This window comes from Anolis carolinensis, chromosome 3, assembly GCF_035594765.1.
Source record: "Anolis carolinensis isolate JA03-04 chromosome 3, rAnoCar3.1.pri, whole genome shotgun sequence".
Lineage (NCBI taxonomy): Eukaryota > Metazoa > Chordata > Lepidosauria > Squamata > Dactyloidae > Anolis > Anolis carolinensis.
This window is the reverse complement of record NC_085843.1, coordinates 31,257,792-31,270,456: the sequence shown is the minus strand read 5'-3', so window position 1 is coordinate 31,270,456 and position 12,665 is coordinate 31,257,792. Positions and strand designations below refer to the sequence as shown.

Genomic DNA, 12,665 nt, shown 5'->3' with positions numbered 1-12,665 from the left:
AAATAAAGAACAACACTCAGAAAACAGAGGAATTCCAGTCAAGAAAAAATCAGGGCCAGCTAACACCTCCCAACAAAGGATTCCCCCCAGGCAGGAAGCAGCCAGGTTTTGAAGCTGCCAAGCTACTCAGTGATAATCAAGGCAGCCAACTGTAACATTCACACTAGTTCTTTCTCCCACCCTGGACCTTTAACAGATATATAAACCCCACTTGCCTAGTTTCCAACAGACCTCACAGCCTCTGAGGATGCCTGCTATAGATGTGGGAGAAACATCAGAAGAGAATGCTTATGGAACATGGCCATACGGCCCAGAAAACTCAGCAACGCAGTGATTTCAGCCTTGAAAGCCTTCGAGAACACATTGAACAGGAGACTGTTTGCTCCGTGTGCATCCATCGCGCCCAATGGAGGAGAAAAAAATCGTGCATCTGTGGAAGGGAATTCTCCCTTTAAAAAGCTAATGCCACAATAAATCTGTTTGTTTGCATGGCGCCAAAACAAACTCTTGGATGTTTTTCCTGCCACGAGCTGAATTTTGGAAGGAGTGAGGATGGAGAAAATGTACAAACAAGGCGCGCGCGCTCCGTGCGCTCTCGGAGGAAGAAATGCGCCCTTGGATAAACGCGCCCCAAACCACGCGGAGCTTCAAAGCAGGGTGGGGGACACCCCATTCACCCCCAAAATCAAGAAGGGCTTTCAGTGGGAGGGGGTGAATTGAGGTGCCTTCCAAGAGGCATCTTGGGGCGCAAGGAAATCCTGATTTTCCTTTCAATAAAGCGTCCTTTCAATAAAGTTGGAACGCATGATTTGTGGAGAGGCGACGAGAGAAACCAGGGCGCGCGAGAAAATTGAGCTTGGAGGAGGCCTCCTCTTTTGAAACCACAGAAATCTCCAACTAACATTTCCTGACCAACGAATACACCCATCCAATAATGTTCTTGCTTATGTTTGGATACTGGGGAAGGGAGAAGGATGTGCGTAATGCCATTGAAGCGCTTCGCCTTTCTCCGTTCTCCAAATTATTTTCCCACCTCAGACATGTAAAGCATTACTTTGTTATTGTTATTATTATGTTTATACCCTGATTATTATCTCTACAAGGAGACTCAAAGTAGGCTATATATTAGAGGAAGGAACTGTCAAAAAAGCTCTGAGCATATTCTGTTCAGAGCACATTTTTCTTCCAATGCCAAGAAACCTATTTGATCCTAAAGCTTGGGTACCAATCTGACTGAATGCGTAAAGATTGAGAGAGCTAAAAGAGACGTATATCCTTGCAGAACTTTTTAATAAATCAGAATCATAGCGTTGGAAGAGACCTCGTGAAGCAGAGAGTGTTTGATGTTTGAGCATCGGGACATTGGGACAGTCGTAGGGATACCCGAGATGCTTGTTTATAAAGCTATTGTCCTTCCAACTCTATTGTACACTTGCGAACCATGGACCATCTACAACAGTAGTTCTCAACCTCCCTAATGCCTCGACCACTTAATACAGTTCCTCATGTTGTGGTGACCCTCCAACCATAAAATTGTTTTCGTTGCTACTACATACATGTAATTTTGGTACTGTTATGAACTGTAATGTACATATCTGATATACAGGATTTGTTTTCATTCACTGGACCAAATTGGGCACAAACACCTGATACACCCAAATTGGAATCCTGGTGGGGTTGGAGCGGGATTGATTTTGTCATTTGGGAGTTGTAGTTGCTGAGATTTATAGTTCACCTACAATGAAAGAGCATTCTGAACTCCACCAACGATGGAACTGAACCAAATTTGGCAAACAGAATTCCCATGGCCAACAGGAAATATTGGAAGGGTTTGGTGGGCATTGTCCTTGGGTTTTGGAGTTTTAATTCACCTACATCCAGAGAGCCCTGCGGACTCAAACAATGATGGATCTGGACCAAACTTGGCACAAAAACTCAATATGCCCAAGTCTGAACACTGTTGGAGTTTGGGGAAAATAGACCTTGACATTTGGGAATTGTAGTTGCTGGGATGTATAGCCACCTACAATCAAAGAGCATTCTGAATCCCAGCAAAGATAGAATTGGGTCAAACTTCCCACACAGATTCCCATGACGAACAGAAAATACTAGGGGGATTTGGGAGGAATTGATATTGATTTAGGGACGATGCAGTTCACCTACATCCCGAGAGCACTGTGAACCCGAACAACGATGGATCTGGACCACATTTGGCACAAATATCTGATATCCAGAAAGCTGAATGTTGGTGAGGTTGGGGGGATTCAGCTATGCTTTGACTCACCATACAACAGTTGAATTAATAGATCTACTCTAAGTAGGACTAAATTAATAGCCTTCAGGTTGCGGTGTTCAGTATTGTGACACATGTAGCATTGAACACTTCGGATGGACGAAAACCAGTAGAAAAGAGAATCGATTTTTCCATCCTAATGGACAAGTATTTATAAAAGCCTCCCAAATTTCAGAAGGACCTTATATTTGCCTCTCTGATTTTCCCAAAGGAAAACGGCCATTCGAAGGTTGTGAATAAAAGCATGTATACCTGCATGTTTGAATGCCTTTAGACCTTATTATACCTTACTGTGATCGGTATATGATATTCTGAAGTGTAAGGTCGGCTGAGAAAGCTCACCACCAGACCGCTGTTTGGATTATCCGAAAGCTTTGCGTCCTGGCAACGCATCAGGAACAACCAGGCAGGAATGAAACGCTTCCAGGACCCACGGATTTCAGTACCATTGAAATCACCTGGGATTTTGTAAAATGATAACAAAAACAAACGGATGAACATCTATATTTTGAGCACCATTCGAACAAAATGATATAAAGTCTAGTTGCATTTGTTGCAATAAATGAAACCTATGGCTTACGCTTCTCAATTGGATACTGGGAGCAGGGAGGGCTTAGGTTGCTGTGAATTTTCCGGCCATGTTCCAGTAGCATTCTCTCCTGTTGTTTCACCCACATCTATGGCAGGCATCCTCAGAGGTGTGGTGTTTGTTGGAAACTAGGCAAGCGGGGGTTTATATATCTGTGGAAAGTTCAGGTTGGGAGAAATAACTTGTCTGTTTGAGGCAAGTGTGAATGTTGCAACTAATCACTTTGATTAGCATTTAATGGCATTGCAAATTCAAAACCTGCCTGCTTCCTGCCTGGGGGAATCCTTTGTGGGGAGGTGTTAGCTGGCCCTGATTGTTTCATGTTTGGAATCCCCCTTTTTCAGGGTGCTGTTCTTTATTTACTGTCCTGATTTTAGCCCTTGAAATCCACAAGCATGTAGACAACTTCTACAGAAAGGAGGAAACCATGAAAATGAACAAAATATGGCTATCAGTATTTAAAAAAACTTTAAAGTTAGAACTGTAAGTAAAAGGTTTTATTTGAGAGAATTACAAAAGTGATAGTGAAAGAACTAGGTTGCTATCCTACTTAGTCCTTTCTCTGTCAACAATTCTCCTAAATAAAACTTTTAACAACTTTAACTACTGGTTTTTCGACACAAAGAAGGCAGGAGAATTCCAGACATGAATCAATCAGGGACAGATAATACCTCGAAATAAAGGATTTCCCCCAGACAGAAAGCAGCCAGGCTTTGAATCTGCAAGGCTATTAAATGCCAATCAAGGTGATTAATTGCAACATTCACACGTTCCTCAAACAGACAAGAGTTCTTTCTCCCACCCTGGACATTCCACAGTTAAACCCCACTTGCCTAGTTTCCAACAGACTTCATAACCTCTAAGGACGCCTGCCATAGATGTGGGCGAAACGGAGCATGGCCACACAGCCCGGAAAACTCACAGCAACCCAGTGATTCCAGCCATGAAAGCTTTCGACAACACAATACTCAACAGATTTTGTAATTCCAGAGAACTGATCCAACACATATTTTGGTGCTTTGAATGTTAAACCTGTTTCTGGGTATATTTGACCCTGCCGATTCCAAAAAAAGGCACCAGTTTTACCCTATCAATTCTAGCTTTGGGATACATATTATTTTATATTATGCCCACCCATATATAATTATTTAAGAAACTATAGATGATGCAGTCTATCCAACGCAATGTTCAGCATCAGCGCCTCAAATAACACCAGGAAGGGACCTAAACACCAAGGCACCCTGTATCCAAATGGTTGGGCCCTGTGTCCAAACACTGCACTTACTTACTTCCTGTAGAGGCGAGGAAGGGAAAGCGTTTTCATGAGCCAGGGAGGGGTGGAAAAGGCTTTATTGTATTTTATTCTCAGGATGTGTACACAAATAAATAAATAAATATCTCTGCGGATTACAGTGAGCAAGCAGTAGCGCCAGACCGCCCACCACACAGCCGAAGACACTTCATCCGTTTTAAGGGGTTGGGGAGAGAGACGAGAAAAGGGAATTGAAACGCTAAGAGGAAACAAGTCTCCAAAGGTTTAACGTCCCCCTTTCCACTCATGAAAGCAAATGGGAGGACCTCCTGTGTGGTGGGATCTACATGAAGGAAGGTTTGGAGGCAGTAAAGCAAATTGCCCAGACACCAACAGAGATAACCCAGGCTCCCCATTCCTAGAAGGAAAGCTAGAGTGGGAGAAACATGGGGCCTGATCCCCACTTTTCGCTGTGGAGAGTTCATTTCATTTCGTGAGGGAAAGGGCTAATGGTTGGGCTATTTTACACTCCCCTTCCCACACAGTCCTGGGCATCTGATGAAGGGAAACGCCTTGACAGAGTCTGCCTGGCTCAGAGTCTCTTGTCCATTATTTACAAGGGGCACAAAGGCTTAAGGGGTGACGGGCAAGTCTCTCTCGTCTTTCCCGGAGGAAGAAGGCGAGGCGGGCGAGTCCTCGTCGTCTTCGGAGCATTTGGAGGAGGAGGAGGCGGCGGCAAACGAGGCGCATTTGCAGCTGTGCCCCCCCGCGGGAGCCAGGCCCCCTCCGACCCGGTGAGAGCCGCTGCCCCCGCTCCCGCCCTTGCCTTCCTTCTTGTGTTTGACGCGGCGGTTCTGGAACCAGATCTTGACCTGCTTCTCGGAGAGGTTCAGGTAGGTCGCGATCTCGATGCGCCTCAGCCGCGACAGGTACATGTTGGAGGCGAATTCCCGCTCCAGTTCCAGGAGTTGCGTGCTGGTGAAGGCCGTGCGCATCCTCTTACTGCTGGGCAGCTGGCCAGATGTGCTGTCTGGAGGAGGAGGAGGAGGAGGAGGAGGAGACAAGGCGCACAGAATCAGGAAACAGCGCAGAACAGAGGAATACATGGATGAACCTACACGGCTTGGGTCCAGGCTGCTTGAAGGAATCTCTCTCTCTCTCTCTCTCTCTCTCTCTCTCTCTCTCTCTCTCTCTCTCTCTCTCTCTCTCTCTCTCTCTCTCTCTCTCTCTCTCTCTCTCTCTCTCTCTCTCTCTCTCTCCTTCCCTCCCTCCCCAATCCTCTGCAGAGGTCCTCCTTTCTGTTCTGCTACACCAGGCATGGGCAAACTTCAGCCCTCCAGGTGTTTTGGACTCCAACTCCCACAATTCCTAACAGCCTACCGGCTGTTAGGAATTGTGGGAGTTGGAGTCCAAAACACCTGGAGGGCCAAAGTTTGCACATACCTGTACTCCACGCTCAAGGGCATTTCATAGGAACAAGGTGAAATTCGTGTAGAAAAACCCGTAGGTAATGCTTTAAAAAGCTTTATTTAAGAGAACTACATTCTTGATAAAGGACTAAGTAGGATAGCAACCTAGTATTTTCTCTATCAATGATGTGTTTCTCCTAAATAATTTTTTTTGTAACTGTAGCTAGCTAGTTTTTACTCCTTAAGCTTGATATTTCATTATACTTCCTCAATTCTGGGCCCATAACCCTGTGTTCACAGAGAGAGCGCTATGATTATTATTTATTTGCCTTTCTCCCTATAGTGATTCAACCACACAATTAAAATACGTCTAAAATTATACTTAAAAACTCTCTCACACACCGGGTTGCTATGAGTTTTCCGGACTGTATGGCCATGTTCCAGAAGCATTTTCTCCTGACCTTTCACCCACATCTATGGCAGGCATCCTCAAAGGTGGTGAGGTCTGTTGAAAACTAGGAAAGTGCGGTTTATATATCTAGCGTGGGAGTAAGAACTCTTGTCTGTTGGAGGAAGTGAGAATGGTGCAATTGCTCACCTTGACTAGCATTTAATGGCCTTGAAGATTCAAAGCCTGGCTGCTTCCTGCCTGGGGGAATCCTTTGTTGCAAGGTGTTAGCTGGCCCTGATTGTTTCATGTCTGGAATTGCCCTGTTTTCAGAGTGTTGTTCTTTGTTTACTGTCCTTATCTTAGGGTTTTTTAAAATACTGATAGCCAGATTTTGTTCATTTTCATGGTTTTCTCCTTTCTGTTGGAATTGTCCACATGTCCACAAGCCATTGAAATCCACAAGCATGTGGACAATTTCAACAGAAAGGAGGAAACCATGAACATGAATAAAATCTGGCTACCAGTATGAAAAAACTCTAAAATCAGGACTGTAAGTAAAAAGTTTTATTCAGGAGAATTACAAAGTTAATAGTGAAAAGACTAGGTTGCTATCCTATTTAGTCCTTTCTCTGTCAACAATGTCGTTCTCCTAAATAAAACGTTTTACTACTTTAGCTACTGGTTTTTCTACACAAAATTCCAACAGCTCCTTAAGAACTCAGCAGCTCTTGGACTGTTGTGTAGAAAATTTTAATCACTCTGCTTATTGCTTCTCTTTAGTGGTTGTTATTTGGCAATGGTTCGCTTTCTATAGTGTGTTTACAATAACTGGTCTCCATTGGAGTCAGGGGACATGTTTTCCTATTCAGTTTTCTAAATCCTGTCTAATGACCTATCAATTTCTCATCTTGAGAGGTATTTGTGTAGAGCATTGCTGAATTCCAACACTGGATGAAGCGTCAGGATGATAAGAACTCATGCCCTGCTTCCCCCTTAATCTGTTGATACTCTTGAACGTTTTCAGGGCTGGGAGAGGTCCTTGCTTTATGGCTACAGCTCCCAGAATCACTCTCTTTCTCAAGGAACATTTCCATGCTCTGCTACGTTCTCTGTCCCATCAGACTGGTCTGGGACCCTGGCAAGAGCCTCTCTTTCTTCTGGCTTAGATGCACGTTTACTAGGGAATGCATCTGAGACTTTATCACAATGGAGTTGGTTTCAAAGAAGATCTGGGAAAAGCTACTGGGTCTCAAACTTCCAGAATTTCCCGCCATGATGCTGGTGGGAAATTCTGGAAATCGTAGCTTCCCTATAAGGAATGGTAATGGCCAGAAATTGTAATTCCTGATGGGAAACTCCCATGAAGAGAGCCACTTTGCAGTTGTACACACTCGGTTAAAGCCAAGTGAATTTGAGATTGCAGAAATTTGGGACTCTCTAGGGAAGGATAGAGGGTTAAATCCTGTATCTCCTTTGTAGGGGACAATAGAAGGGACAGAGGTGTCGAAATAATATTTCCTATCTCACATTCCTGGAAGGTACTTCCTCCCTGCTTTTACCTGCTGAAGGTTGTGCTAAAATAGAGTGTCAGAGTCAACAGGTGCAGAGTTAGGCTGGATGTACAGTACCCTATATCCCAGGATCTGATCCCAGATTATTTGCAGAGATGCCAGATAATATGGGATCAGATCCTGGGCTGTGGCGCAGGATCAAGGCCCGGGCTGTGGCGCAGGCTGGTGTGCAGCCAGCTGCAGCCAGCTGCAACAAATCACTCTGACCAAGAGGTCATGAGTTCGAGGCCAGCTCGGAGCCTGCGTTTGTCTCTGTCTTTGTTCTATGTTAAGGCATTGAATGTTTGCCTTATATGTGTAATGTGATCCGCCCTGAGTCCCCTTCGGGGTGAGAAGGGTGGAATATAAATACTGTAAATAAATAAATAAATAAATAGATCCACTTCACCAGCGCTCAGACTCAAAGTCCCAGGACTCTGTTACTTGTGATAAATATGTAACAGGCTCTAAACTGACATTAAAAGGGAATTGGTTTTCAAATGGGCCACCTTCCATTAAGGATGCCTAACTCTATTTGCTATTGCTGGGCCCATAACCCTTTGTTGGGTATTCCCCAACAGCTATGCGTCAAAATGTAAGATGCTGAATGTCGGGCGCAATTTTCTTCAGGAAGCCAGGACTAAATAGGACATCTCTGGACACTCACCTTGTTCCTCCTGCTGCTTTTACGATCACAGAAGTTACTTTTGGACAGCCATTCCCAGACTCCCCGGCAGGGCTTGCTGGAAACCGCAGTCCAAAACGCAACAGTGATCATTTAATGCAGTTTCAAACTAGTATTGAATAAAGTAGTTTCCCTGTCCAGGAAATCGGGGTGGTTGATGACACAAAGCACTGATGCTCAGTAAGGGCTGCTTTGGTGGGAGTTAGTTGTCTGTTCGCCACAGTTTGGAGCATTCAGTGGTCAGTCTAGATCAGGCACGGGCAAACTTGGGCCCTCTCTTCAGGTGTTTTGGACTGCAACTCCCACCATTCCTAACAGCCTCAGGCCCTTTCCTTTTCCCCCTCAGCCGCTTAAGCGGAAAAGGAAGGGGCCTGAGGCTGTTAGGAATGGTGGGATTGCAGTCCAAAACACCTGAAGAGAGGGCCCAAGTTTGCCCGTGCCTGGTGCAGAGTTTCTCCCCTTCTTTCCTTCCTCCCACCTGTTTCCCTTCCCTCCCGCCCTGGGACTCACCGACGGAGATGCAGTGGAAGTGCCGGGGGTCCGGCATCGGGAAGGCAGCCGGGTAGAGAGAGGGTGCGGCGGGGGCGGCGGGGGCCTGCCTGGCGGCCAAGGGAGAGGGGCAGAACTGGGAGCCGAAGGGGGCCGGGAAGGCGGCCTTGAGCAGCGGCGGGGGAGGCGGCGGCGGCGGGTGGTGGTGGAGCTGCGAGGAGGCGGCGGCCAGGCACAGCGGGCACACGCACAGCAGCCCGGCTTTGCGCCCGGCCGACGAGGCGGCTCCGGGGGCGGCGGGGCAGGCGGCGGAGACGGCGGAGAGCCCGTGCAGCGGGTGCGAGGGGTGCACGGCGTAGGGGAAGAGCGGCGGGGGCGGCGGACTGGCCGGGGAGGACGAGGAGGAGCCCGCTTTCTTGTCGCGCAGCACCAAGGCGTCCACCAGGAAGGAGCGCGGCATCCTGGCGCTGGCGTGGCTTCTCCTGCTCGGGGCGCTGACCGGCGCCAGTGGTGCTGAAAGGGACGCGCCCACGGCTTTAAGTAGACCCCGCGGGGCCCACGTGACGCGCACACACCGCCCGGGGCTGGAGGGGCGCGCCTCGGGCCCCACGCTGCACGCTCGCCCATTGTGCCCCTCTCCGCCCCGAAAGGGAGGCGCAAGACCCCCACCCTCCTTGCCAAGCCTTGCCTCCTCCCTCCCTCGCCCCCGCCCACAAGGCCATTGGCTCCCTCGCCAGCCACAAGTCCGCGCCTCCTTTTCTACCCCTCCTCCTCCTCCTCCTCCTCCTCCTCCTTCTTTTCTTCTTCTTCCTCCTGTCCTTTTCCTCTTCTTCTTCACCCCCTTCTCCTCCTCCTCCTCCTCCTCTCCTCCTCCTCCTCCTCCTCTTCCTCCTCCTCTCCTCCTCCTTTTTTTCTTCCTCCTGTCCTTTTCCTCTTCTTCACCCCTTCTCCTCTTCCTCCTCCTCATCTTCTTCTTCTCCTCCTCCTCCTCCTCTTCCTCCTCCTCTCCTCCTCCTTTTATTCTTCCTCCTGTCCTTTTCCTCTTCTTCTTCACCCCTTCTCCTCCTCCTCCTCCTCCTCTCCTCCTCCTCTTCCTCCTCCTCTCCTCCTCCTCTCCTCCTCCTCCTCTTCCTCCTCTCCTCCTCCTTCTCCTCTCTTTCTCTCCATCAGGGGCCTATAGCAAGTTGTCTTGCCTCCTGTAGACATGCCACTCTTAACTTGTGTTGTTGAAGACTTTCGTGGCCGGAATCACTGGGTTGTTGTGAGTTTTCCGGACTGCCTGCCGCGTTCCAGAAGCATTCTTTCCTGACGCTTCGCCCACATCTATGGCTGGCATCCTCAGAGGTTGCGTCACTCAAGTGGGGTTTATATATTTGTTAAAAGTCCAGGGTGAGAGAAATAAGTCTTTTCCGTTTGTTGCAAAATCCCAAAAAAGGATTCCCTCAGGCAAGAAGCAGCCAGGCTTTGAAGCTGCAGGAAAGGAGAAAACCATGAAAACGTACAAAATCTGACTACCATTTTTTTTTATTTATTTTTTTTTAAAAACTCTAAAATCAGGACAGCAAACAAAGAACAACTCTCAGAAGACAGGGGAGTTCCAGATATGAAACAATCAGGGCCAGTTAACACTTCCCAACAAAGGATTCACCCAGACAGGAAGCAGCCAGGCTTTGAAGCTGCAAGGCTATTAAATGCTAACCAAGCTGGCCATTTGCAATCAAGGTGATCAATTGCAACATTCACACTTACCTCAAACAGGCAAGTCCAGGCTTTCTCCCAGCCTGGACTTTCCACAGATATATAAACCCCACTTGACTAGTTTCCAAGAAATCTCACAACCTCTGGGGATGCCTGCCATAGATGTGGGTGAAACGTCAGGAGAGAATGCCTCGGAACATGGCCGTACAGCCCGGAAAACTCACAGCAGTCCACTCCTACCTTGTCTGGAGCTTGCGGTCCCGAAGCCTACTCCATGCTCGAAGGAAGGAAGCTGGGAAGTAAGGAGTCTCAAAGGCAGGGCTTTATTTCCAGACGTGCCGCAGAATTTGGCAAAGTTGCGGAGTTTGGTTGTTTCACTCCCTCTCTGGCATTCTGAGAACTGCTGTCCAGAAGAGTCGCGTTTTCAGGCTCGGTTGTGCGAGGAAGCCGAAATCGACTAGATTTGTATCCAAAGCATACACTCCCCGAAGTGTGTGGCATGTACCTTCAAATCGCCTGTCGATTGATGGCGCATGCATTTCATACAGTTTTCCCAGCAAGGGAGGCTCGGGGTGGTTTGGCCCCCAATTCCGTCTCCCGAAATAGACTATAGCACTTGGGATTTATCGGGAGGTCTCTCACCAAAGACCAGAAGCATTCTCTCCTGACGTTTTGCCCACATCTATGGCAGGCATCCTCAGAGGTTGTGAGGTGTAGGAAACTTGTCAAGTGTGGTTTATATATCTGTAGAATCTTCAGGATGGGAGAAAGAACTCTTGTCTGTTTGAGGCATGTGTGAATGTTCCAATTGGCCAGCTTGATTAGCATTGAATAGCTTCAAAGCCTCGCTGCTTCCTGCTTGGAGGAATCCTTTGTTGGGAGATGTTAACTGGCCCTGATTGTTTCACATCTGGATTTCCCCTGTCTTCTGAGAGTTGTCCTTTATTTACTGGCCTGATTTTAGAGTTTTTAAAATACTGGTAGCCAGATTTTGTTTATTGTCATGGTTTCCTCCTTTCTGTTGAAATTGTCCACATGCATGTGGATTTCAATGGCTTCTCTGTGTAGGTCTGACATGGTGGTTGTTCAAGTGGTCCAGCATTTCTGTGTTCTCAAATCATATGCTGTGTTTTCAGATAATATGCTCACAACCTCCTAGGATGCCTGCCATAGATATGGGCGAAACTTTAGGAGAGAATGCTTCTGGAACATGGCCATACAGCCTGGAAAACTCATAGCAATCCTAAGGATACTTTACTGATTATGGGTTAAATTTACATAATAGGTAACCTAAGGTTTACACATGACAATCCTATTCACAATCTCAATTCACAGTTACACTCATTTTTCAGAGGCCAAATAATATTGTTACTAGTGATACTATTATTATTATTGGCACAGCAGCATCAATGTATCATACTAGATTTCCACAGGCATTTTAAAATTATCTCATAGTCATAAGGGATTCCAAAGATGGAAAAGAGAGTGAAGAAGGAGAGTGTGCCTTGGAGTCACCTGTTAACATATGGCAACCCCCATGAATTTTATAAGATTTTCTTAGGCAAATAATTCTCAGCGGTGGTTTTGACAGTTCGAAAGAATAAATGAAGGCAAATATATTTCACAAAACTTCATGACAGATTAATATTCTATTTTGCACAGTTAGGAAATGAGGCCCGGCTTTATTTCCTATTTAGCCACTGTCTAGTATGACTTTGCTTACCAAATGATTACCACACCAATAACATCATCCGTAACAACAACATAAAGTCATTAATGATAAAGGCTTCTTTGCAATGATATAGGCTGCTTTGCAACAAGTGGTTGTTTTGGAACAATGATATGACAGTGACAACAACAAGGAGACCCTCCCTGCCTAGGAGGACTTGCAAGCTCAAAATTCTGTTCAGACTTCTTCAGCTAAATATGGACAAATATGATATCCAGGTGCATTAGGACTATAATACCCAGCATGCAATTCTTTCTGCTCATATTATGTGTGTGTACTTTAAGTCACTTATATTTTTTTAGTGATCTCATGCATTTCAAATGGGTCTCTTAAGCTACTAATACCAGAGATGGTTTACCATTGCCTCCCTCTGAAATACAGCCTACAGCTTTTGATGTTCCTTTTAAAGTTGTTCCTGGTTTTTTTCCCCACCAGACTATTTACTGTCATATCCACCTTTTTTTTATTCTCTGTGTGGAGTTATCTTCTCATTGTTCAGGTACTCAATTGGTGTTCTTTGGTAGTTCCCTATGCAAGTACCAACAGGCCTGACCCTGCTTAGCTTCCAAAGCCAGGCACA

General features: G+C 46.5%; 1 protein-coding gene across 1 annotated transcript; it reads right to left on the bottom strand.

Moving 5' to 3' along the window:
* Window positions 1-4,214: 4,214 nt before the first annotated feature.
* Window positions 4,215-9,309, bottom strand: gsx1 (GS homeobox 1). The gene is made up of 2 exons (XM_062974674.1): window positions 8,680-9,309; window positions 4,215-5,164 (listed from the first exon to the last, which is right to left on the bottom strand). The coding sequence occupies exons 1-2, from the start codon at window positions 9,116-9,118 to the stop codon at window positions 4,767-4,769; spliced, it is 837 nt and encodes a 278-aa protein (XP_062830744.1). The 5' UTR covers window positions 9,119-9,309; the 3' UTR covers window positions 4,215-4,766.
* Between the last annotated feature and the right edge of the window lie 3,356 nt (window positions 9,310-12,665).